This window comes from Marmota monax, unplaced genomic scaffold (assembly GCF_021218885.2).
Source record: "Marmota monax isolate L192 unplaced genomic scaffold, Marmota_monax_Labrador192_F-V1.1 WCK01_AAM20220418_F8-fsc00163, whole genome shotgun sequence".
NCBI lineage: Eukaryota > Metazoa > Chordata > Mammalia > Rodentia > Sciuridae > Marmota > Marmota monax.
In genome coordinates, this window is record NW_026693660.1 from 1,153,155 (window position 1) to 1,180,422 (window position 27,268).

Sequence of the window (27,268 nt, forward strand, 5' to 3'; positions counted from 1 at the left end):
TTCCTTCCCCTGGGAGCCTCTCCTCCCTGAGATATAGTTTCTTACTGCTTTTTCCTATCTCCACAGTTTCATCGGGAGAAGTCAGGCCATTCCTGACTGCACCACTGCCTGTCACCATCCCCCACCCCTCCCCCCATTTGGCCTTAGTCTTAGGCCTAAGGTGGAACCCGTGTGTAGAATTGTGTTCAAACCAGCCCACAAGGGCTGTCAGGATCCAAGCTTACATAGAAAAGCCAGAAGCAGGTTCGTTCATCCTCAAGAAATAGTAGGTCCATCCTAGCCATGCTTAGGCACAGCCCAGGGTCAGCTTCCTGGCCAGCCTTTGTAGGAGGCTATGTGGGCAGCCACCACCTTCTCAGAGGTGAGGCCCATCCTGCCTCTGTGCTTTCACCCTCTCAGCTAACGATGTCCATTTCCAGCCCCTTTCCCCACAGCCTCACTTCCCAGCTGCAGCCCTGTTCCCTCCCCTGTCCCTCAGTCTCTGCAAGGGTTTTATCTCCCTGGCTTGGCTCCAGTTCCTCCTCTAAGTCAGCGGCACCTCCCTCCCTCTCAGCCACTCGAGCAAACTCCAAGACACCTTCTACTCTGACATCAGTGATCATGCCAAGGGCCATTAGGCTCTCAGCATGACTATTTTTAGAGACACTGTTGTCACTTTTTTTTTCCTGTGGAAAATCTCCCTCCCTCCACAATAGCTGCCCCTGCTCCCATACCCCCTACCTGGAGAAAGGGGCTTCAGTATCGTTAAAGTCCTGCCCCATCACCTGGAGACCACCAGGGTAGGGGACAGGCTTCAAGGACAGAGCTATGCCCTGCACAACTATGATTCCTTAATTAAAATTGCACTGCTGGCTTGAGCTCCATTCCTGTATTACCCTTCTTTATTGATTCATGTTACTGTTTTCTCAAAGATCTTTAGAAGAGCACCCTGGTAAAGGGTGGGTAAGGCAGTCACATGAGCAGGGCACAAGCGGGTGGCATACACATACACCCTGTGCAGGGGGTCTAGGTGCAGATCTGGGACTGTCCACTATCCCAGCTGAGATCCTTAGGCTGAGAGGATGGTAGGCCCAGGAGCTGCTCCTGGATGTTTCCAAGAAGGCAACAGTCAGGGTTTAGGGAGGGAGGAGCCACCTAAGACTCCCAGTCATCCTCGTCTTCCTCTCCTGGTGGCTGCTGTGGGGGCGGCAGAGGGGGGATGGAGTCTGACATTCGCGCAAAGGCTCCTCCTGGTCCCTCACTGGCTCCAGTCCCAGGTCCCTTCCCGGAGATACCTGGGAAGGAAGACTAGTTAGGGAGGTTGGTCAGGGCACTAGTTTACCCAGCCCTTGGGAGATTTAAGAATAGGAAGATACACACAGGATTATATATAATACAAAATGTCTCAAGGCCGAAAGGCAGGGCACCCTGCCTCCTACCTTTACGCCTCAGGACCAGCTTGTTGAAGAGATCCGACATCAGGTCTCCACCCTGGCTCGTGGCTCTCACTGCAATAGGGAAGCCATGGTGAGGGAGTGCAAATGGGCCAAATAGGACATCTCTAGGTGCAGCCTCACACTCTTGGCTTGCTCACCCCACCTCTACAACACTCCCCAGCCTGCTCCCCAGCCACACGTTCACCACAGACTCTTGGAGCTTTGGTCTCTGTGGATCCTGCAGTGGCATTAACAAAGTAGTTAACATTTTAGTTCTCACAATGAGGACAAGGCCCAGAGTGGTTAGGCAATTTGCCTGTGGTTACCAGGCAGGTCAGAAGCAGACTGGGACACAAACCAAGGGCCCTGCTGCTTTATGCCAAGGTAATGCATGATGCCAGGTTGGGATTCACAGCAGACAAGCCTGAAACGTAAAGTAGGACTGAGCTAACCCCCCAGGTCTTCAGTCTTTTGGGTCCCTGACCATTTCCTTAAATAACCTGGGCCAAGATTCTCCTTTGTGGTTGAGTTGGGTGAGCTTAGAGGGGAAGGCTCTACTAAGGAGTGCCTGGCCCACGTCAGGATATCCACTGGGGTTTCCAGTGAATACCTGGAGGAAAAGCTTGGGGTGGTGTGGCTGGGCAGAACACTGTGGGGACTCGTGGGAAATGGAGGGGCAGGTGACCTTTTGTTTGGAGTCTTCCTGCAGTGGGCCAAGGGTCCCCTCACCTTGTTCCTGCTCCTTCTGTTTTTTCTTCTCCAGCTTGCGCTCTTTAACACTGCGCAGCTTGGCCTTGCCGATGCCCCCAGCTTGGCGGATGGACTCCAGCAGAGTGGCCCGGCCACTGGAGGGGTCAACCACTTCCTTGGGAGCTCCCTGGACTGGAACTGGGAGGTGGGATGGGCATAAGGAAGAAAGGCTGCTCAGGCAGGGCTGGGAGGAACAGCCTCCAGAGCCTGACTATGGGGGAGGGCACCTCTCCTGAGGAAGCCAGATGGTGAAGCAGGGGCTTCTGGGACTGTGCAGGGCCTGAACTGTAGCCAACAGGTTGCAGTTTTGTGTCCAGGTATCCCTGGTCCCTCTCCACCATCCCATTTAGCTGCCACCCTGCAAAAGTGGGCCCTATGAATCACTGATGTGCTGATAAGTGTCCCATCTTGACACATGGAAAAAAAAAGGATTTTTGTTCCCCTTCTGGAGGCTGGAAATAGACTGGGAGATACAATATTAAAATAAATTCTGTGTTCTCAATTTTTTTAATAGACTTCTTCATTGGCTTAACTGGGAGTGGGAGACACAGAGCCCTATTTTCTAGGTTCCCTCTAAAGATTCCAAAGCTCGACAATTTGAAAACCACTATTTTATGAACCTAGTGGAAAAAAATATTTGAAATGAGAACTATTCTGCAAATCTAGGAATAATGACTACTTGATCCTTTCAGGGATCTGGAAACTGGACAGTTGAAGGTGCCTCCAAGGACTGAGTCCACCCGGCACCACCCCTACCTGAAGGAGGTGCACTGCTGCTGTTGTCGTCCTCCCTGGCACCTAGGCTGGTGGAGGCCACAGTCTGGGGTGAAGGTGGGGGTGGAGGGGCGCTGGCCAGCACCATAGGAGCTGGGGGTGGCGGTGGGGGCGGTGGTGGTGGTGGGGGTGCTGTCAGCACCCCATCTTCTAGGTCTAGAATGAAAGTGTGTGAATGCCTAGGATGAAAGAGTCCAAACAGGGGAGCTCCCTGGGCCAATTCCCATACTAGCTCCCAGCTCACCCGCCTTGAAAGGCTCTGCAACCTCTGTAGGAAAGGTAGGCAGTTCTGGAATGGCACCGGGGGCAGAGGGAGCAATGCCTGGCCCCAAGTCAGCATTGTACATAAGGTCATCAGCAATGCCAGGCAGGTCAGGCAGGTAGGATGGCACATCAATCTCGGGTACTTGGCCCAGGTCTGGCACATAGAAGTAATTCTCTGGAACCTGTGGGATTGGGTGGAGGTTCATGAGGGTCAGCAGCCACCTGGGAACACAGGGCCTGCTTGTGAGACCTGGAGGCAGAGCCAGTGTGACCCAGTGCAGACCCCACACAGCTGGGTAGGTAGGCAAAGGGCATAGTAGAGCCCTTGTCTAGAGAAGCACCCTGGCAGGGCTGACAGACCCCACCCATCCACACTGCCTCCATCTCTACCTGCTGTTCCAGCTGCTCTCTCTTGCTGATGGACAGAGGGGCATCAAATAGCTTCTCCTCCGTCTCTGCCCCCAGCATCACATGGGTCTTTGTTACAGCACCAGCCAGGGGGTCCAGGAAGACATACTTCTTGTACCTACAGGGTGGGGTGGGTGGCATCAGGCAGGCCTGGGTTCCTGACCACCTCTCCCAAGGCATCATAGGATGCAGTCTGTTGTGGGTTCTCAGTCCTTATAAACCAAACTAAACCAAACCAGAAAAAAACAAGCTGTCAGCTCTGGACTGTTGTTGCACCAGAGCCATGTCCCTGGAACCCCTGCTAAGCCCAGCCTCCCTCCCACCCACATCTCTGCAGCCCCACCCTCTGGCCATACAAGTTCTCAGTAGTGTTGAAGAGCAGCAAGGAGCTGACAGAGCTGATGTTGCTTGGAAGACCCCCAAGACCTTCCTCAGCTTCATCCTCGGGCTCTGGCTTGGTGTTCACACAGACAGGAAAGTATTTCAGCTTCTCCTGGGGTGAGTGACAGGGATGGATAGTGGGTTTTAGCACCAAGCTATATTGACCCCCACCCCCATCCCAGTCAGAATCTTCTCGGGAGACAGATTCCTCAGCTTCCCCATCAGCATTCATGGCATTAGGGTGTGATGAGTGTGGCCATCAGACCTGCAGGGCCCGCTCATCCAAGGGGCGGTGCTTGCTCTGGATCCTGTGGCGAGGCCGTCTCTGCAGACCAGGGTCCTGTGCCCCAGTAAAGATAGAGCCGTATTCCTGCAGACGCTCTGGGGCTGGGTACTTGGCACTGGAGAATACCTGTGGGAACCAGGATATGGCTAAGAGACCTGAGAAGCTCCAGAGAGCCTAGGGTTGGTTAGTGGGAGGCATGGAGAGATGACCCTGGGCAGGAGGACAGCAGGGGCATGGAAAGATGGAAGGACTGCACACCAGCTACAGACCACAGGGCCCCACAGGCTACCTTGATGGCCTTCTTGCTGCCCTTGATCTTCTCGATCTTGGCCTGGGCCAAGGAGACCCTCTCCCCAATGGCCTGCAGCTGGCTCCGGCTCAGCTCTACCCGCTGGGAGATCCTGCCACAGAAAAAATGAGAGAGCTGGGGTTACTCCCAGCCCTGCACCTCCTGCTGTCAATAGCAGACTTTGCATGAATTCTTCAAACAGTGTCACCTGACCATCAGAGTTGATGTTGCCCTGTCCAGATGGTCTCTACCAGGAGACCAACCTGAGTGGTCTACACATTAATGGCACTGAGTTCTTTGGAGCCCTGGGTAGGGAAGAGTAGCCACCTGGCCCCAGATGGCACCTGCACATGCCATATGAAGGGACACAGTCCCTGCCTCCAGGAGTTTACAGTCTCAAGCAGGGTATACGGAAAGACCATTGTGATTACCTACACATATGTATAGTTACTTACAGTTGGAAGAGCATTTGTACCTATCCCTCGTGGGCACATGATGTCAACAGACTACTGGCCTCTGCCAAGGAGGAAACTAGAGTTGGGTGAGACTAAGTGAAGGGTAAGCCCGGTCCTATGGGCCATCATCTACATTCAAACTCCAGGCCTGTTGAAGGACTGCCTCTACAAATGAACAATGACTCACAGAGTAAATCCTAAATCCTGATCACAGCTTACAAGTCTCCAGGTGGCCAGGCTGCTCACCTTTTCCACCCTCCTCCAGATGTGTTGTGGACTTCATGCACCAGCCACCCTGCTATTCCCTGATGTGCCAAACACATTCTCCTATCATGGCCTTTGCATCAGAATGTCATTTCTACTGACATGTACATGGCTAGCTCCTTTACTTCAGAGTCCCCTCCTTGCCCACAGAATCTTTGAAGCGCACCTGTACTTTCTGCCCCCAGCCTGCTATGCTTCTTCCCACAGCACTTCTGGGCACCATGCATTGCTTGCTTGTGTGTGCTCTAGATAGAGGTCAGGCCTGTTTGTTCCTTGCTGTGCCTAAAACAGTGTCTGGCATTTGGAGGCACCACTGTATGGTTCTCACATGATGGAGGCTTCTTCTAACTCACACTCAATGTGTGTGAGCCTCCTTTGTGTGTTTCCATACTGTTGGGCCATAGCAACTCTTTGTGCTCTTTGAAGTTATGTCTGATTCATGTGCCACAATATCCTCCCAGTCACTTCTCCAGCTCCCCTACCGCCAATAAAACTAGCCCCTGCCTACATTCCACGTTCACAGAGGTCCTCTGAGCAACTGCCTCATGACAGCAAGCAAATGTCTGAGGCATAGGGAATAAGGAAGCAGAGGCCAAGTCTAGTTCATGGAAAAGGTAGGAAGAGGAAATGGGGTGGCAGAGGGATTTCCAAAAAAGATGGAATAGTCAGGAATCTGGCAAAAACCTCCTCAACCACCCCACCAGCTCTAGAAGGTCTTAGCACCCCAAAATCCATGGTCTCCATGTCCTGGTGAGTCAGTCCCAACCGCACCTGGCTTGCACGTGCAGGACTTAGTGAGGTGATAGAGGCGGGGGAACTGAGGCATGCACAGGTCCCAAAGCTGCTTCTTCCCCTTAACAGGTCTGTGGATGGTGGCAGAAGAGAAAGAGAAAGGGAGGAAACTGTCTCCTCCCAGCAGAACCACTTGACCCAGTGGGTCCATCTTCTGCAGGGAGAGGTCTTCACCTACTGTAATGAGTGCTCAAACACGAGATGCTTCACTTCTCTCCAGTCCCCCACGCAGCCACATTCTGCTGAAACAGTCCTAGGAGTTAGCTAACAGCTCTACTCAGAGTTCATGGGACAGCAGAAAGGGCATGAGAATGCGAGATGGACAATAGTTACTCTGTTCTAATTCTGTCATCAAAGAGAGGAGGACTGATATCTCAAGGCTGTCAACATAAAGTTCCAAAACAAGGCCTGGCAAATTTCTGCAATGTGTTATTAAAGAGAGGGTCTGTAAGCACTTAGAGAAGGAAGAGGCAAGTCCTAGGGGCTAGTGTGTGTTAAAGAAAGAAAATCCATCACATTTCTTTCTTTGGCAAGGTTTTAGAGAGGGGAAAACTTTCAAAATGGTGCCATCTTGAATCATAAAGGATTTTGAGTTTCTAACCAAATCCAATGGACAAGATGAAGCTATGGGGGCTGGAGGAGAAGACATAGAAGAAAGATCACAACCAGATGAACAGCAGCACCCAAAAGGCACACAAAAAGAAGGGAATGACCTTGGCCTTTTACACAGGTCTGTGGCAGGGCCCTGTCCCATTCATTCAACACTTGATTAGAAAACTGGGCACATCATATAGAGGTAGGTCAAGAGGCACAGTGGTATTAGGATTCCATCTTGAAAGGCCAGAGGATGGACTACAATCAACAAGATCCCACTTACAAAAAATAAATGTGAAGCTCAGCATTTAGGTCTAAAAAATCAAGTACACAAATACAGAAGGCAGAGGGAACGTGGTTAAGCAGCAGTTCAGGGAAGAAAGACCTGGAGGTTTTAGTTCACTAAAAGCTCAGTAGGAGCTAAAAGCACATTAAGCAGCTTAGAAAGTGAGTGAGATCTCAGTGATCCCTCTCTTGCCCTCCCCTGTCCTTTCAATAAGCAGGGAACATACACCCTTCTCATACACCCTTCTCAGAGGCACAGGAGAAAGCAGAGCCCTGGATTAAGGAGAGCTGCTTCATGCTAGCACCAGTTTTAGCCACCAATGCATCCCCTTCAAATTGGGCTCTGAACTCCCTTCTAGACTATAAAGTCTGTCTTCTTCATTGTCTCTAGCATCTGGGGCAGAGTCTGACATGTTACAAGTGGTAAAGAGAATGTGACAAACGACCAATCGACCAATCGTACAAAGGAGGCTGATGAGTGAGAAATTCATGTCGTAGGAAGACAACTGAAGGATGTTCTGGCTGAAGATGAGACGACTTCGAGAAGATGATAATTCCCTTCAAATATCAAATATATCAAAAGGGCTGTTAGGTGGAAAAGTGATCAGACCTAGACAGCTACATTAGTACCAGTGAGTGGGGTTACAAAGAAGCACATTTTGGTTCTACATAGAATTTTCTAGTGAAGAGCTGCATGGCTTTGCAAGACCATCAGATTCCAGATGGATGACTGCCTGTCAGAGATGCACCAAGCAAGAGTCCTACCTCAGGGTGGGGGATGGAAGACATGGTATCTGGGGTTCTTTTCTCATCTAAGAACCTATAGGTCTAAGTGAAGCCTCCAGATAGTCTCAGTTCTTAAGATCATACACCATGACGCTGAGGGAGCGTACAGACCTAGGCTGACAAAGAGCTTACCGTTCATGTGCCCCTTCAGTTGACTGGCAGGGATGGTCTGGAAGGATGTGTTAGGAAGGGCTATTAGGCCACAATGGGGCTGGGATGTTGATTAACAGTGCCCTCCCAAGGGGCCAAAGGTGGAACAGTGGCATGAGGGCAATGTTTGTGCCATTCCTGGTCTAGATCCTCTTGGCTTGGTAGTCTACTTAAGGCAGGTTAGTTTCCGGGCTCATTGCTGAAGCTGCAGCACATGTGCCCAGGCACTGGCAGAGAAGGCTGCCTCTGCCAGGGGTGAGAATGGAACTAGCTCACTCAATATGTCCCAGCACTTGGGCCTCACAACTAGTCCACCCTCCTCCACCAGCACTGGAGGGTGGCATCTCCAAACATCCCCCTCTTTTCTTTCCCTCCCCACCCCTCACTGTTCAACAAACAATTTGAGGGTGTTCTGTTTGAAAAACACACTGCTGGGGACTGTGGGGAGAGATGAATCAGACAACATATATCTGTCCTCAAGGTGATTCAGGTCTATCAGGGACGAAAAAAAGGGACATCAATAACTACATAACCACAATGTCCCATGGACTGGGACTGCACATCTGTTTAGAAGCAGAGTGACCTTGGGCAAGTCACTTCTTAGTATGTGCCTTGGCTTCTTTTTTTTTTAGAGAGAGAGAGAGAGAGAGAGAGTTTTAATATTTATTTATTTTTTTAGTTTTCGGCGGACAACATCTTTATTTGTATACAGTGCTGAGATCGAACCCAGGCCACACGCATGCCAGGCAAGCTCGCTACTGCTTGAGCCACATCCCCAGCCCGTGCCTTGGCTTCTTTAGCCAAAAAATTTGAATTGTAACTTGTATATCATGGAATGACTGTGGCTCCTGGACAGCGCTCCTGTGGCAGCTGACACACCTCGAGTACTTGGATCACACAGGCTAGGAGAGGAGACTCTATAGGCACGCACAGGAAAGTGCACACTCCCGCATGGTGGACGCGGGTGGGACTGGGGAAGTTTCTTGGAAGTATCTGGAGCAGAAATGAAGAAGGAAACTCCGGGCAAAGGAAACAGTCTCTTTGCAAGAGAACACCACACAGGATAGGTGTCAGGGCATGCAATTCCTCTGGTGAAGCATGAAGCTCTAAAGGAAGCACCCAGGGACTGCTCTCCCCTCCCGTGTGAGAGTGGGAGGGCAGGACAGTACGTGGACTTCCTGTCCCCACCTCCAAAGACGACCCCCATTCCCTATGGGAATATTTCCTATGAAGCCAGGAAGGCCCCCACCAATGCTATAGCCTGTCACACTCTGGGTGGCAGGCCCTAGAGGCTGCCATGAAAGAGCACCCACTGCCACTGGAATAGCTGCCCCTCCCCTGCCTCTTCCCAGCCTTGGGGAAGCAGCGCTGAGCTTGGGCTCCCACCAGAGTCTTCTCCACAGTCTGGGATAATTAAGAATGATCTGCTAATTATTCAGGCAGCTGACTGAATGCTTTGTAACCCTGGGGGCCACCAGGTGCCAAGAAGAAGGGGGAGCACAGACAAGGGGAAAGGATGGGAAGGTGAAAAGGAGAGAGAGAGAGAAAAGGCGAGAAGGAAGAAAGGATGGAGGGGAAGTTTGGTGGAGAAAATGAACCCTTTCCCAGGAGGAAGGAGCTACACAGTGCTGCTGCTTCTGGGCTGGGGCAGTCGGGAATGGCAGAGGACAGCATCCCTACGTCCACACACAGAATGTGTCCAGCTCTTACTCCCCCCATCCAACCCCTCCTGCCACATCATCTAAGTTATGTGAAGCAGGTGACATCTCTGGGCAGATATTTTGGGGTTTGGCTTTTCCAGGTGAAGATGGGCAAAGAGAGGGGAGGGGGATCTGCAGGGCATGGCTGTTGAGAGCCTGAGAAGTGCTTGTCATTCCCGCATGGCTCCCCACTGCGGCAGAGCAGAAGGAAGGAGGCCAGCTTGGAATGCTAATTTGCCATGAACTCACCTACTTGCACAACCTACCCAGGTTCTGCTGAGGCCAGAAGCTGTGCCTGGGCCTGAGATGGGGACAGTGGAGTGGTGAGAGTCTCTTCTATACTCACTATCTCTTCTTGGCAAGAGGTTTCCGAGCAGGGAGCATGTTTAAGGGGTGAGTTTTATGCTGGGATTCACAATTCCACTTCCCCAGCCTGTGGACTGCTGCAGGATAGGGGCAGGTGGATAAGGACAGGGGTCCACACTCCCCATCCCCACCCCAAAATCAACACTGACTCCTTCCTTTCCTGCATTCTCTGTTCCCAGCCTGTCATCAAATCTGTCACTGCTTCCTTTAAAATGTCTCTTCTCCAGTTTTCACTGCACCTTAGCTGGACCACAACTTCATCCCGGTCATGCCCTGACCTCAAGAAGTTTCCAGGGTGGTCCTGGAATCCACCCTGACCCACTTGTCCACAGATGCCCGAAGAGCCGTCCCAAAGCTCTTCTGTCCCATCGCTTCCCGCACAAGGACCTTGCAGGGCTCCCTGGGACTCCTGAATCACGCACAAAGTCTGTCCAGGCTGTGAGAACCCCCACAGACTGGCCCTACTTTCCTGATCCCAACTTTCCACTCATAGCCCTACTCACTCCCATTCCTGCCAGAAAGTGTTCCCGCAGCACACAGAGGATGTACAGAAACATGGGGCAAAGCTCCCAAAGATGCATGATCCAGAGGGAATGCAAGCCCTACAAACACACAAAAAAGAGAATTTTTATACCTTGTTCTGCACTGAAGGAGTTGAATGTGTGGGGCAGGCAGCAGTGTATGCTACTCCCAGCACAAAAGCTGAACTCCTCTAGAGCCCATGACACACTATGTTCCAGGCCACATTCAAGCTTCTAATAAGCCTGTGGTTCCGATTTCTAGACTCCACCAGATGACCTGCATACCCACCTTTCTAACCATAACCCTCCTTATGACTCTTCCTGGCCATCTACTGGGGCTTCCCCTGGCCATGTGGAGTGGCCCTGTACTTTTCCTTTCTACATCTATTTCCTCCTTATGCAAGTAACAGCCCCATTTTCTTTAGGGAATCTCACTCCCAAAAGCTCAGTCCTTGTGCCTCACAGGCAATACATGTGACTTAGGTCTGAATCAATCAGTGTGTTATCACCCCAGCAATGATTCTGGGAAACTCTAAAGAGTCATGCCAGGCCACACAGGCAAGAGTGACATCTGGAGGAAGTGCTGGCACAGCGGGGAATATTCTTTTCTGAGTGTAGGAGCTCTGGCCCGACCAGTTATCCCCTTGCCACCACTGAAGAAAGACCTGTCTGGGAATGGAGCCAACCCAAAAGAAGCAAGCTGAAGAGGAATGAAAGCAAAGCCAGGTCCTGATGTCACCGTTTAAGCTCTTCAACTCTGAAGCCTGCTCTACCGATTTGTTACTCTTTGTTTAGGCAGGTTTGTGGAGTTCTAATTGATAGATGTGCCACTGATTTTCTGTTTCCCTTCTCTAGATCCCTGGAACCCCACAGTCCATGCCAGGCACTTAAGAAACAACCAACCCTTTGCTTTCCTATTCTAGACTCTAAGCTCCTTGAGGACACCATGGCCTGTACATTTTAGTATGTGATAGGGGTTGATGAGGTGACCTGGAATCTGGCTGAGAGGGAGCCTAGACGCAGGTCCAGGTCTCTGAGAAGCACCCTACCCTCCCACGTGGAGGGCCTGCACCTATGCTCAACCAACTCCACACTCCCCTGCCCAGCTGGCCGTGCACAAGGTGCCAAATATCAGGATACAGGAGGAAGATATGCCCAAAACCCAACACGCCTCTTCCAGAATGTAGAGCCTACAGTCACAGTCCTGGTGAGGAGATACAACGATATCTAGGAATTGGTTCTGGCATCCTTTCCAAGCACTGGGCATGGAAAGGCCATCATCTGGGGCTGATGGTTCTTAAAGGCCTATGTCCTGTTACTTATGTGTCCCTTGGGCACATTCAGCATAAAAATAAGCACAAAGAAGGCATCTAACATTTCCTATAACACTGTCAGCAGGTTGATGAAAGGCATCATAGAAATGATATTAACAGATAAGAACTAATATTCGCTGCTTCTCCCTTCATGTGCTTTAATTCATTTAATCTCAACAATAAGCCTACAAAGAAGATGTCATTATTAAAATAATAGACAAGAAAACTGAGGCTTGCAGGGGTTAAGTAACATGCTCAAGGTTACAGAGCAAGCAAATGAGGAAGTCCAATTTGAGCAGAGGCTTTCTGCTCCAGAGGTGATCCCCTTAACCATATCAATACCCTGCCCCTGTTACAGTCACATTCTGGACAGTCTTGGAGCAGGCAGATGAGTCAGTGGGCAGAAGAGCCAAGAGAATCTGGGATTTACACCAAGTCCAGCTGGAGACAATATTTCCTCCCCTACTGGGGAGGGCTTCCAGGAAGAGACTGACTTTGAATGGTTGCAGGCAGAGAATACTGCACAGGGAAGGAGCAGGGGTTCCAGGTCTGGCATACAACCAGGGATGGGGTACAGGATGATCTGGACCATGAAGGAACTTAAGTCAGACAGAGTGAGAGAAAAGATCCTCCCATGTGAAGCATAGTGTGGGCACCCAGGCAGAAGGCCTGCCTCATCTCACATGACTTAAACCAAAGTCCAGACCTGTGTTCTGGATAAAACCTGGAGCCTCTGCAACGAGCAAACTCCATTGCTATAATCATTTATATTTTTTGATACTGGGGATTGAACCCAGGGACTCACACATGCTACACAAGTTCTCTACAACTGAGCTACATCCAAGCCCACCATTCAATCATGTTAAATAAACAATGAATGAAAAATCAGTGTAGCCAGGGTCTGTACCGGATAAGCACTACAGATTCAGAAAGCTGCAGCTCTCTCAGCTCTGCTATGGTTTGAAAGTGCCCCCCAAAGGATATGTGTTGAAGGCTTGTTCCCCAGCCTGCAATGTTATTGGAAAGTAATGGAAACTTTAAAGGTAAGTCCTAGTGGAAGTTAGGACCTAGGGCAAATTAGGGCCGTGTGTTGTGCCCTTAAGGAAATATTTGGTCCCAGACTCGTTCCTGTCTCTCTCACTCTCTTTGCCTTTTGGCACCATGAGGTTAACAACTTTCTTCTGTCACACCTTCTGCCATGATGTACCACCTCACCACAGGCCCAAAGCAATGTGGGCAAGTGACCATGGACTGAAAACTTTGAAGCCTTAAACTTTTCTTCCTTTAAGTTGATTATCTCAGGTATTTTGTCACAGTAATGGAAAGGTAATAACACAAGTTCAAAACCATCAATGATCTCAAAAGCCCTGCCCATCTCACCAACCCCTCTTGCTCTAGGTATATCAGCCTCCTTTCAGGTCCTTCCCACCTCAGGACTTCCACTTATACCCTTCTCTCTTTCTGGAATATACTGCTTCCTGACCTAATCTCCCACCCCTAGATTTTACTATAAATGTTATTTCCTCACACCTATCCTGATCCCTGTAGATCAAGTCAGGCTACCCATTACAAGTTGCATAGCAACTCATTTCCCTTCACACAAATAATAATAATCTCACAGACTCTGGAGCCACCCAGCCCCTGAGTTTGAACTCTGGCTTTGTCACTTGGCCAAATCTCTTAGCCTTTCTGTGCCTCAGTTTCCTATAAAAGGAGATAACAGTACCTCAAGTATACCAAGGGCTAAATGAGTGCACTCAGTGCCTGACTAATGTAAACACTATAAAAAACATTACAACTGTAATTAACTGATTGTGCAATTGATTACAGTCATACAGTAGATAATGGTGTTTCAGACAACAAAGGACCACAGATATAATGGTGGTCCCATAATGGAGTTAAGAAATTCCTGTCACCTAGTAATGTCATAGCCATCATAACAGTGCCCATAGCACAACACACTATGCCCATGTTTGACTGAGGTGATGCTGGTGTAAAGAAACCTAACATGCAGCAAGTCGTGTCAAAGTACAGCATACACAAATGTGTATAATACATAATACTCAATAATGATGATCAACAACTGTTCCTAGATTATGTATGTACCATACAATCCTTTTCACTATTATTTCAGAGTGTACTTCTTCTACCTATAAAAATTTACCATAAGGGCTGGGGATATAGCTCAGTTGGCAGAATGCTTGCCTTGCATGTACAAGACTCTGGGTGCAATCCCCAGCACCACCAAAAAAAAAAAAAAAAAAAAAACTTTCCTGTAAACAGTGTACCAATTACACCAGTGGCAGCCTCATCTATCTCATATTTACTGTGTGTCTTGATGATATGAACAGGCCACGTGGAGACTCTTGACCTACTCTATTTAGATTTATGTAGTGCACAACATTTGTGTTCACACGACCACGAGATCATCTAGCAACACATTCCTCAGAACACATCCAGCTGTCATTAAGGGAGGCATGACTGTATATAAGTGTCCCTCCCCCCATAGTACATACTCTAGTTGGACAGTGATACTAGTTTGCTCGTTGCTGACTCTACAGAGGAGCACAGTGCCTTGCATACTAGACTGCTGAGTATATATTTGCTAGCAGCAGGAATAAGTGAACAGGGCCCCCTGGGTGGGAGAATGTACAGAGCTACCAGTGGGACCTGAGGGATCTATAGGAAACACAGGGGCCACAGGGGACAGTAGGTGCTGGGCTCTCAGGCACTTAGGAGAAAAGCTTTCAAGCTGGGCTCCTGATCTGAGCCCACTCCACACAAGGAAGCTAGCAGTGTCCCCCACCTAGGACCCAGAATCACTAAGCGGTCTGCTCCAAGAGTGTGTATCCTTGACATTGGAGAAAAGACTGCTCAAGACAGGGGGCAGCCCTGCATGGGGCAAGGTGGAGGAGAGTGGAAGTACCTACCTGCTAAAGATGTCTCCAGAGACTTTCTGTAGGTATTGCAGGGCATCTGCCACCTGTTGAATGGCTTCCTCTCGCCGCAGGTCAGGTTGGATGAGAGGCACTGAGTACGTCTGACCTGCCAAGGAATGCTGGGTCCTCAAAGGAGTCATAGTGCCTGTGGGTGGGAACAAGACCATCAGGACCAGAGCCCCATGCTCACCCATACCCACCACCACAGGGCAAGGTGATGTTGAGGTTCCACCTGTGTAAGAGCAGGGAGAGGGAGGAGTGAAGAACATCTGGTGAAAGGCTAAGGCTCCACAGAGATGAAATTCTGCTGATGCCTTTTGAGTGAATGAGGGAGGGAAAAGCCAGTACCACCGACTGGGTAACTGGTAGGGACAACAGTTCAGAAAAGGTGTGACATTTCATGACTTCCTAAAGCACCCTTTACATACATTATTCTCAGTTTGACCTCCCATTCTTGGATAAACACAAAGAAACCCTGGCTGCAGAGAAACAAAAAGCATGGAAGCAGATATGGAGGCGCAGGGGCTAGGGGGGGACAGGGATCATTGGAATAGACTGCCAAATGACACCCAACTTTGGGAAAGCAGGAAGAATGTGGACAATTGGGTTCTTCCCACTTTGGCCCCTGAGAAACTCTAGGGAGTAGCCAGTGACCCTAGGTATAAGAGTGCTTTACTCACCCAGGCCAGCGTTAAGGGGACAAGAAGGAAGTTGGTGCATGTGGGGGTGGAGAACAGGAAGGAAAAACACGCCTTCGAATTGCAAGGCGAGGGCAGAGTCTATTTATATTGGGTTTAATTAACTCCGCTCCCTGGTGCCACTAAAGCAGCAATCACACTGCAGACGGCACTGATTTGATTGGCAAGAGACACGCCAGGCAGAATATTAAGGCACCAGGCCCCTATAAATAGGCTTAATCACAGCCCCACTCTGGAAGATGGTGAGGAAGACATTAATCAGGCCTGGCACGGCGCCCTAGACCTGCTCTCTTAGGCACCATACTGGGGCCCTTGGTTGCAACAGGTGTGAGTGGGGCGGGTAAGTATGGCAGGAAGGGCTAGAAGGCTTCATTTGAACTTAAAATGCTGTTTGACCATGACTAACCTCTCTGAATCTCTGATTCTTTCTGTCTCCATTCTATAGACTGAGAACTGGTACTGCTCTCTAAGAAGTCTTTGTCCCAATAGGACTCCTTGGCTCCGCCTGCTGGTTTCCAGAGCTCTTCCTTTTGCCTTACTGGCTCTCTCCTACCCTCTGTAGGCCAGTATTTTTCCTGATCTGAGATGATGATCATTTTGCTCTTCAACTTTTCTCCAGCAATGAGCTCCTCCTTGGCGCTCACACTTCCAGAAAAGAAATTCTCAGCTTCCTAGACCTGAACCTGTCTTGAATACTCATCAGGACCCAAGAGTTACTCCTCACTCCCCACTTCCCTTCCCTTTTATCAAGCAACCAAGTGGAGCCAGCTGATCCCCAACCACCTAAGGGACTCAATCCTCTGAAACCACCATACCTCTTTCAAGAACTCTCCTCCCCTCCCCTTCTTTATATTGATACTGATGCAAATCAGCTGGCCTTCCTAACTTACTTTCTATTCCTCAGTTCTCCCATCCATAAAATCAAGAGGGGGAAAGAAGATCCTTTTTGCGCACGTCTTGAGATGAATTCCTCGTTAGTTACCACATCTGGATGTGTGTGTGATTGCCCACGCACATGTGCGAGAGGGTAATACAGGCACAAATCTCCTAAGGAAGTATCACATCCGTTGGAGAATTAAGAGAGTGAATACAGCTGGTTAGCGGTTTACTCATTCTGTCTGCAAACATCTACTGATCAGCTATTAAGTGCAGGCCATGATCACAACAAAGATGAAAAAGGCACTAGACAGAGAGATAGCCTCAAAAACAACTAAACCCCCTACAATAAGCACTCTAATTCACCTATAAATACAGAGCTAAGAGTTAGAGGAGTCCAGAAAAGCCTGTTGACAAAATCTGTACCTCTCTACCAAGGCCCAGAGAAAGGGTTCAAAAACATTCTAGGTAAAAGAAACAGCTTAACCAATGGCATCTAGAGGAATATAAGTGGTTTTGCATGGTGAGAATATAACATTTTGGGGGAAGTTACAGGGAAGAAATGATAAAAAGAGGCCAGTTTGTGAATAACAGTGAATACCATAGCTAGAAGTTAAACGGGTGCTGTTCAATATGGTGGGCACCAGCCATTGAACACATGAAATGCAGATAGTTCAAATTGAGATGTATTGTAAGTATAAAATGCACACTGAAATTAAAAGACTTAGTAGGAAAAAGAATGTAAAATCTCTCATTAATTTTTATATTGATTATATGCTGAAATGACCATGTTAGACAAACTGGGTTAAATAAAATATATTACTAACATCACCCATTTCTTTTTACTTTAAAAAAATGAATATCCATATGTACAACAATGAAAGAAACTTGATCCCTAATTCTCACCTATACAAAAGTCAAACACAAGTGGATCAAAGACTTAGAAATTAGACCTAGGGTTTCTACTTTGCAACTGTTGAAAGAAAATTGTGGGGAGGTGGTGTTGGAGTTGTGGCTCAGCAGTAGAGAGCTCGCCTAATATGTGCAGGGCCCTGGGTTTGATCCTCAGCACCACATAAAAATAAATAAACAAAATAAAGGTGTTGTGTCCAATTACAACTTAAAAATAGATATTTTTTTAAAAAAAGAAAGAAAAAAGGTCAACACTTCAACATACAGGCATAGGCAATGACTTCCTCAATAGGGCTCAGGAAATAAAATCAGGAGTTCATAAATGGGATAGCATTAATTTAAAAAGCTTCTGCACGGCAAAGGAAAAGAAAAGCATGAAGAAAGAGCCTACAGCATGGGGGAAAATCTTTGCTGCTATTCTTCAGACAGAGAATTAGCAACCAGACTATATAAAGAACTGAAAAAAAAACTTAACTCCAGAAAAACAAAATAAAACCCCCAAACCCAATAAATGGACAAATGAACTGAACTGATACTGCTCAAAAAAAAAAGAAATACAAATGGCCAACAAATATATGAAAAAATGTTCAACATCTTTAGCAATCAAGAAAATGCAAATCAAAACTACACTGAGATTTCATCTCACTGCAGTGAGAATGACACTCATTAAGAATACAAAAAATAAATGCTGACAAGGATACAAGAGAAAAGGAACATTTTATACACTATCAGTAGGACTGTAAATTACCACAGCCCACTATGGTAATCAGTATGGAGGTTCCTCAAAAGGCTGGGAATGGAACCACCATAAGTCCCAACTTTACCATTCCTTGGTCAGCATACTACAGCAAAAATACATGCATACACATGTTTACAGCAGCACAATTCACAACAGTCAAGTTATGGATCCAACTTAGGTATCCATCAACAGATGAACTGATAAAGAAAATGTGGTACACAGAAACAATGGAGTATGACTCAGCCAATAAAGAAGAGCAAAATTATGGCATTCATAGGAAAATGGATGGAACTGGGGAACATAATGCTAAGTGAGATAAGCCAGACTCAGGGTTATGTTTTCTCTCATATGTGGAACTAGAGAGGAATAAGGAAAGAGAAGGGACTTCATGAAAATACAAGTGAGACTACTAGAGAAATAGGATTGGGGATAGAAGAAGGGAAGGGGAGGCAGGTAAGGGGGAATGAAACAGACTAATTTATGCATAAATGGATAATTGTTATGTATAATTAGAATGCACCAATAACAATTTTTTTGAAAATTAAAAAAAATATATATCACATGTGGCTAGCATCTTCCTTCCTTCCTCTGTGTCCTGTATAACTAAAGAAATGAGTCTCTGTTCCTCTTTTCAAGAAAGAGACACCCTTGGATGAATTCTGGCCTAAGCACTAAAATTAATCATAATATTTTCATTTTATTGTCTCTTCCTCCTATATCCTGTAGCTATTAAATGATTATCATGAAGATAATCTTTATTGACTCTTTCAGTAGACAGAATTTTCATATGCAATATTTTTATTATTAACTAATAACGCTATGAATAATTATTACTTTTAACTAATAATACCTATATACTTGAGAACATCCTATCAAAGAATTATTTAATTATTAGTATTGGTGAATATATCATTATCACCAATTTTAGATAAGGAAATGGGGTTGGACAAACCAAATAACATTTTTTCCAGCATCAAAATGCTAGCTTATGATGAAGCCCAGACCTGAACCTATGTTGTCAGAATGCAGAACTTTTGGTACTTATCAGTACATTTTATTGTTTTATATAAAAACACAAATTTTAGAGTTCCAAGACTGTGTTGGTGCTAATTAAAACACCTTATCTTTCCCAGCATAATGGCACACACCTGTAATCCCAGCAACTAGAGAGGCTGAGGCAGGAGGATCCCCAATTCAAGGTCAGCCTCAGCAAAGTAAGCAAGACCCCTGAGCAACTTGGCAAGACCCTGTCTCAAAATAAAAAATAAAAAAATAAAAAGGACAGGATGGGGGGAAAAAAAGGACAGGATGTAGCTCAGTGGTAAAGGGCCCCTGGGTTCAATTCCCAGTACCAAAACACATAAAAAAATTAAGACACCTTATTTTGATAGTTTGTCCTATGTAAACCTAAACTAGTATGTTTTTGACATTAGGGAGGCTGAGCCACACTGTGACAAACACTTCCTAGTCACTTTGAATCATTTCAACCGTATAACTTCACAACACACTTTGGAGTTATGTTACTATGGACTTACACATATGAGAAAACTCAGGCACAAAGAGGTTCGTTGGCAATTATGTTTTGAAAAGTCTGTGGTGATCATTTTAAAAAGATGGAAAACATGGCAAAATACAATAAATAGCTAAGAAGTCATGGGGGACTTAGTTGAAAAATAAAAGGTGAAAAATTCACCACAAGTATTTTCTTGTATTGGGGAGTTTTATTGTTAGAAATCCTAACTCCTCCTCGGTTCCTTAATGGATGACTGCAATTCATGCTAGGCCTTTGATATTTCCTACTTACTCATTTTTTATTGTTTAATACATTCCACAAACCCATAAACATTCTTTAAAAATGGTGTTTTTCTTGCATCTATTTGCCATGTTCACCAAGATATTCTCCAGATGTTTTAAGTTGACAAATCAGAAATGTATACATTTGTCGCGTATCGCCTAATATTTCCATTGGACCGCACTACCTTAGTCTGGGAAAGACCGAGATCTCTCCCCAAAACATGAACCCACACTCGACGCCTCTTTGATACTGCGGTTTATAATTTCGGAAGTGCACGGAACCCCTCCTGCAAACCATCCTCTCCCAGGATCTATCCCGCAGTTAAACAGCTCTGCACAAGGCGATCAGGAAACAGGCGCGGTCCGAGTAGGACCGGGGCCAACTAAAGGGCCGGCCCAGCGCCAGGAACTGTGTCATGGTTCCGAGCGGGTCGTCCCCATCACCCCGGGGCCGGGCGGCCGGGAGGCAGCGGAGCCTGGGACCCACGGAGCCCCACCCGGCCCGGTCCCGGTCCACTGCGGGCCTCGGCCTCCGGCGAGGGCAGGAAGCGACCGGGCTGGGCCAGGGGGCGCGGCGCGCGTCCCGGGGGTCCCGAAGCGCCCCGAGGGCGGCAGGAGCCCAGCGCGGGGCCTGCGGTCCCGCCGCCGCTGGCTCGCCCTCGCCCCACGCAGGGCCACGAGCTCCTCCGGTGCCGGTGGCCCGGCCCTCCCGCAGCCCTCCTCCAAGCCTTCACGTCTCCTCCTCCGCTTCGCCGCCGGCGCCAGCCCGCGAGCCCACAGCCCGCGCCCCTCACCTGCGCGCCGCCGACGCCACCGCCCGCCGCGCTCCTCTTCCGTTCGGCGCGCGCCGCGGGGTCCTAGCGCCGTCGCTCGCACGCACCAGCTCCGCCTTCCCGCCGCACTCCCAGGCTGGAGGTGGCGCGGCCCCAGCACGGAATCCACCGCCTCGGCTTGGAGCTTCCCAACGTCCGCGCGGCAGAGTTCAGAGCGCCGGGCCCAACCAACATGCCAGCTTTAATCAGTCTTGTAGCACACCCTGATTTTCCTTAGTGCCCAAACCCGTTTTAAAATTAAATATAGAAGCCAGACACAAAAGGACACATATTATCTGATTTGACTTATATGAGGTACCTGCACCAGTCAAATTCATAGAGACAGAGAATAGTGATGACCAGGGATGAGGAAGACGGGATAGGCAGTTAGTGATTAAAGGCTGCAGTTTCAGTTTGGGATGATGAAAAAGTTTCGGAGATGGATGTTGATGATGATTGCACAACAGTGCGAATGTGCTCAGTGCCACTAAACTGTACACTTAAAAATGATAAGGGACTGAGAATATAACTCAATGATAAAGCGCTTATTTAGCTTGCCTGAGGCCCTGCGTGCCATCTACAGCTCTGAAAAACAAAAAAGAAGAAGAAAAAGAAAATAAAATAGTTTAGAGCGTTAAGTTTTATGGTACATATATTTTAAAGCTGGATAAAAGAAGAAAGGAGGGAGGAAGGGGTGAAATGGAAGGAAGGAAGAAAGTTTTGTTTTGTTTTTTAAATTAAACATATAAAGAGAACTTCAGTTCAGGGCCTGTAATAGTCTCCCCTAGAATCCACGGACTTATCTGGGGAGTTTTTGTTCCTTCCTTTTTAGGGTAATCAGATAGAAATACAGGATGCCCAGTTAATTTGAATTTCAGAAAAATAATTTTTAGTATAAGTATGTCCCATGATTAGTTTGGAATATACTTATGCTAACATTTGTTCATTGTTTATATACTTATTTGAAAAATTATTTATTGTTTATCTGAAATTCAAAATTAACTTGGCATTTTATATTTCTGTTTACTAAATCCAGCAATTCTACTTCCCCCCCCCCCCTATACTGAGGATTGAACCCAGGGATGCTCTACCACTGAGCTATATCCCCAGCTCTTTATTTTATTTTATTTTAAATATTTTTTTTAGTTGTCAGTGGATCTTTATCTTTATATTTATTTTTATGTGGTGCTGAGAATTGAACCCAGTGCCTCACATATGCTAGGCAAATGCTGTATTGCTGAGCTACAACCCCAACCTCTTTTTTTAATTTCTTAAGACAGGGTCTTACGAAGTTTCTGAGGCTATCCTCCTGCTTCAGCCTCCCTAATAACTGGGATTGCATGCATGCACCACCTCACCGACAACATTACTTAATACTCTTCTACTCTCCCAGTTTTGTCCTCCTTCCAAAAGGACAATGAAGGGTGCAGGCATTGAGTGACAACAAGATCATTCTGCTGTCTCAATAGCTGCTATCAGTAGTGAGAAAGACTGGTCTCCACTTATACTGTAGACTGAATGGTTGTGTCCCCATATGTTGAAGCCCTAAACCCCAGTGTCATGGATTTGGAGATGGGTCTTGGGTAGATAACTAGGGCTAGATGAGGTCATAAAGGTAGGGCTTTCATGATGGATTTAGTAAGAACAGCAAACTCCCTTTGTCCTCTTCCCACCATGGGAGGACAATGAAGGCAGCTGTCTGCAAACTAGGAAAGGAGCTGAGGGAACCTAATCATTTACCACCTTGACTAATACAAACATGTTTCCCCCTCACCCACCTGAGTGATAGCTGAGTGGCTTAAATTTTCAAGATACATCAATGAAGGGGAAATGTGCTGTGCACAGGGCCCACCCATGCCAAAGAGAAGCCATGCCTGTCATGAAGGAGAGCACACAGGCTTGGAAGCTCTGCCACTCATTCTTTGTGTGGCCTCGGGAAGGTCACTTAATAGGGCCTCAGTTGCCCCATTTGTCAATTGGGTTTAAGAGTGTTTGCCCTGCCTCCTTTCAATTACTGCGAAGAAAGTATGTCAATATGCTTGTAATCTATAAAGTTTATTTGAACATGAAAGGAAATGTGTATGTGCTCCAGGATGTCTGTCTAAACATAGACATACACACACACACACACACTCCACATCATATGTCAAGCTTGGCTGTGTCTGCTAACAAAAGTGCTCTAGACAGCACTCCTGTGCTGGAACTAGACTATCCATGCCTGTTCATCCTCCAGACCATCTACCCTCAACTTCACAAAAATTGACTACTGACAGACTCAGCCCAGACCTAACCATAAAGATTTCCCAGGAGCTCAATTGCAAAGGTATCCAAACCCTCAAACTGCAATGAGAATCTTTGAATTTAATCAAGACAAAGAAAAGCTGGATGTAATGTGTGGCTACTGAGGCTCCACATACCCTTGGGCCTGAGATAACAGGGATGGTCCTCAGCAGCCTTGCCAAGGCTTGCTACTATTTTCCAGCCTCTTGGATTCCTTAGAATCCATGCGTGTTGATTTCAGAAATTCCTCGTGGACGTACAAATAGAGCAAAGTGTCCTGAGCCTCTAATCTATAGAAAGAAAACTGGAAAGAAGAAGAAAAACTCAATATTTAAGTTCCATCCTCTAGCATGTTTCATTGTTCTTGGAACAGGCTCCCCTTTCCTGGAGACCATTTTCCTCTCCAATGGTAAATTTTACTGAGATTCTTTACTTCTTGGGAAGTTTTCCAAAGATGCCTGGAGAAAGGATGGAAATGTCTCACCCTCTAACCAGACAAAAGGATGCAGCCAGATGATACAGCCAACTTCTCTTGCTCAGGTTTCTAATGCATTTGAAAGAAAAACAAAAAACAAAAAACCTCAGTCCAGAACTCTGCCCAGAGAGCATTGTAATGTGCAAGCAAGGGCAAGAAATTTCTCCTCCAGGAGCCTTGGCCTGACCTCATCCCTAGCACCAGAGCCAGTTTTATTAAATACCCTGTGTCCAGAGGGAGTTAGTTACATCATCCTCACCTACTGGGAGTTAAACCTTACACAGTCCTACTCCTCCAGGAAAACTCCTTGGGGACTACAGCCCAAGGGATCTCCCCTTCTAGGAAATTCACAACACTGACATCTTGACTGGACAGCTTAGCTCCCATAATATGCTGGGGGGCGGGGTGGGGTTGTGTCTCTGAGAGGCAGCAGGGTGTCGAGATTATGAGCAAGGCCTCTGGAACTAGACTGCCTGGGTTGCAACTATTCTGCTTTAAAACAGAATGTTAGTTGTGCATGTTACTTGTGTCTCTGTTTCCTCTTCTATAAGTGTGGGATCAATAAAAATCCAGCATCTATCTTTGTAGTGAGAATTAAATTAGTTAATATATCTCAAGTGTTTAAAATGATAGTAGAGGGTATAGCTCAGTGGTGGAGCACTTGTCTGGCATGTGTGAGAGGCCCTGGATCTGATTCTGCAAAAAAAGGAAAAAAAAAAAAAGATGCCTGAGTCCATCAATGAATGAATGGATAAACAAATTGTGGTAAAAATATTTAATGAAATATCACTCAGTTATAAGAAGGAAGGAAATAATGATATTATGTTACCAACATGGTTGAACCTCAAAACCACTATGCTAAGTGAAAGAAGCCAGATACAACGGGCTATGTATTGTACAATTCCACTTACACTAAATACTCAAAATAAGTAAATTTATAAACAGAAAACAGATTGGTGGTCTCCAGGGGCTAAGAGAATTGGAAATGGCTATTTAATAGGTATAAAGTTTTATTTGGGGATGATGAAAATGGCTTGGAAGTACATAGTACTATTGGTTGCACAACATTGTGAATGCACTAAATGCTATTGATTATTTCACTTTAAAATGTAAATTTTATGAGATTTCACCTCCATCTGAAAACCAAACAAAAATAAACAAAGAGATGCCAGAACATAAGAGCAGTAGCATTAGTCAGTGTTAGCCTTCGTGTATTCCTTGTTTCACCAATGCTGACTGTGTGTTACACCTTCATATCCTCCTGTGTATGGAGATTAACAAATGTGAGATGGGATAAGAGAATGTGGGAACTTGGAAAAAGCCTCAGAGACTACAGAACCGCTGCTGGATGGATGGCAGAGATGGGAACAGAAGGTCACAGTCTTTGCTGTGTGCTTTTCTGAGATACCTTTTCCTTTCTTCAGCTGCAGAATAAAGAAAACAAAATAATTTCCCTCATCACCATTCTCTCAGCACACGTTTATTGAGTGCTTTCCCTGTGCCTTCAAACAAGTTGGGGAAACAGATACTTAATTGGAACGTGATGCATGTTTTGATGGAGGCAGAGGAAGGGAGCCTAAGGCTCTTGGGAGCATGTTGTTATTATAAATAAACTGAGTGATAAATAAAGGTCTAAGTACAACACAAGTTTATTTCTCACTAATAGAACACCAGATCAAGGTAGTATGCTCTGTGTTGCTTTAAGTCAGGGACCCAGGTTTTTTCCATCTATGATGGCTCTGTCCTCTTAACATGGGGCCCTAACATTGCTGTGTTCCATGGGAGCAGAAAAAGCAAGAAGTAGAGCACGTGGGAGGTTTGCTGGAGCAGGCTGGGAAGCAGCATCTATCACTCTTGTTCCTTTTCCATTGGTTACAGCTTGTTCAGATGGCCACCTCCAACTGCAAGGGAAGCTGGGAAATGTAGTCTTGGGTACTACTAGCAGTAGCCAGTTTCTGCTACAGCCATCAGGAGGTGAGAAGATGTACAGGTGGGTATGAAGTGAAAAGGAGATAAGACTGTAAGCAGTTTGGTGAAACTGAAAGGTAGAGACGGGTGGGGAGAGGATAGAGAGGTAGACCAGAACCAGACTACAGTACTAGATTTAATTTTTGGAGTTCCTACTCTATGCCAGGCTACACGCTTGGTAGGATTGCAATGATATTAGGTTATCTGCCCTGTAGGAGAAGAAGTGAGAGTTCCTTTACCATTACTGGTTTTGCATAAAAACCCCGATTTCCTAACAGTCTTATAGAGCTTCACTGTATACAGAATATATATATATATATATATATATATATATATATATATATATATACACACACACACAATATTTAATACTTATAAGAATTTGGTGAGGAAAATGTTACCATCACTCTCTTTTCAGTTGGAGACAAATGAGGTTTTGTGAGGTTTAAGAACTTGTCCAAAGTCAGTCCCACCTTTATTTATTTTTTTAAAATGTTGTACCACTATATTGTCCAAGCCACCTCAAGTTTCTGCACTCAAGTGATCCTTCTGCATAAGCCTCCTGAGTAGCAGGGAGTATAAGTATATGCCAGGGCATCCAGCTTCAGACCCCGCTCTTAGTAAGCACTCTTATCCACAGTATTATACTGTCCTTCAAAGACCATTTGACCCAGCTATCCCACTCCTTGGTTTATACCCAAAGGACTTAAAAATCAGCATACTACAGTGACACCACAGCCACCTCAATATTTATAATAGCTCAACACACAATTGTTAAACTATGGAACCAACCTAGGTATCCTTCAGCAAATGAATGGATAAAGAAAATATGGTATATATACACACCGTGAATATTATTCAGCCTTAAAGAAGAATGAAATGATGCTATTTGCCAGTAAATGGATGGAGCTGGAGAATACCATGCCAAGCAAAATAAGCCAAACCCCCCAAACCAAAGGCTGAGTGTTTTCTCTGATATGCAGATACTAATTCACAAAAAGATTAAGCAGGGGTGGTGCTACAGAAGAATAGAGTTGCTTTAGATTAGATAGAGGGAAGTGAAGGGAGGGGAAGAGGTATAGGGGATGGAAGAATAGTAGTATGAATGAGGCATTATTTCTGTACATTCATGACTACATGACCAGTGTGATTTTACATCATGTACAACCAGAAGAATGAAAAATTATACTCCATATATGTATGATGTGTCAAAATGCTTTCTACTGTCATGTATCACTAATTGGAACACATTTTTAAAAATCTAAATAGTAAAAGAGAGAGAAAGAGAGGATCTTAGAAAGGAATCTGCACTTTAACTAGAGTATGTTGGAACCTGGGGTTATGGCTAGTGATATTGAACAAAGTCATTCCTTTCCCAAGCCAAAACTGGCCTCTTGCAGAATTGCTTGGACTATAATCAGTGACATCAGCAAGAAGGATTTCATGAAGTTATGAATACATCCTTCTTTGGTAGCACACCTGGATCTCCCAAGTGACAAAGGACAGTACTTTTAGAGGAAGGGTCAGGGAGCTTCAGCACTTCTCTGAGCCCAGTATGATCCACCTGAGGTCTTTACAATTCTCCTACCACCCCCATTCCTGCCTGCTCTGCAGGAGCTGAGGAGCTAAGCAGGGCTTCAGGCCAAGCTGACTTCCCACCAGGCAGAGAAGGCACAGTGCCTAGGGCCAGCAGAAAGCTTTTCATTAAACTCAGAAGGAAAAAAAAAGAACTTTGGATGAAAGATGTCCTAATATATAATATTCATATATTCATTTCTAAACCAACACAGTCATAAAATACAATTTTAACACTTTTTTTTTTAATGGAGTAGGGCCCCACGAAAGCAAAAGTGCTCAGACAGTATAAGTCATAATGAGCTTGGTGTGTGAGCAAGGGAAAAGAGAAGAGTTGTGCATATGTGCAGGTGCGTGCATGCATGTGTGTGTGTGTGTGTGTTTCCAGGTAGAGACTGGATTTTAGG

The 27,268-nt window shown here is 46.4% G+C and overlaps 2 protein-coding genes across 7 annotated transcripts in view; one reads left to right on the forward strand and one right to left on the reverse strand.

The window, feature by feature from the left end:
- The window catches only part of Ddx11 (DEAD/H-box helicase 11), a 28,085-nt gene extending 27,222 nt beyond the window's left edge, over positions 1–863 (forward strand). The window contains exon 29 of the mRNA XM_058584121.1: positions 67–863. Coding sequence (XP_058440104.1) covers positions 67–96 — 30 coding nt within the window. The 3' untranslated portion in view covers positions 97–863. The remainder of the gene's footprint in view (positions 1–66) is intronic.
- Washc1 (WASH complex subunit 1) lies at positions 854–20,614 on the reverse strand. 6 transcript variants are annotated; one of them, XM_046459800.1, is made up of 11 exons: positions 20,546–20,614; positions 14,724–14,877; positions 4,568–4,679; positions 4,258–4,404; positions 3,968–4,104; positions 3,594–3,729; positions 3,184–3,385; positions 2,922–3,095; positions 2,145–2,303; positions 1,419–1,487; positions 854–1,274 (listed from the first exon to the last, which is right to left on the reverse strand). In XM_046459800.1, exons 2-11 carry the CDS (start codon positions 14,870–14,872, stop codon positions 1,135–1,137), a joined length of 1,425 nt encoding a protein of 474 aa, XP_046315756.1. In that variant the 5' UTR covers positions 14,873–14,877; positions 20,546–20,614; the 3' UTR covers positions 854–1,134. The 6 variants fall into 6 exon arrangements, with proteins under 6 accessions (XP_046315756.1, XP_046315758.1, XP_058440105.1 ...); XM_046459802.2 differs by lacking the exon at positions 20,546–20,614 and adding an exon at positions 19,937–20,257; XM_058584122.1 differs by lacking the exon at positions 20,546–20,614 and adding an exon at positions 19,106–20,257.
- Positions 20,615–27,268: the final 6,654 nt, after the last annotated feature.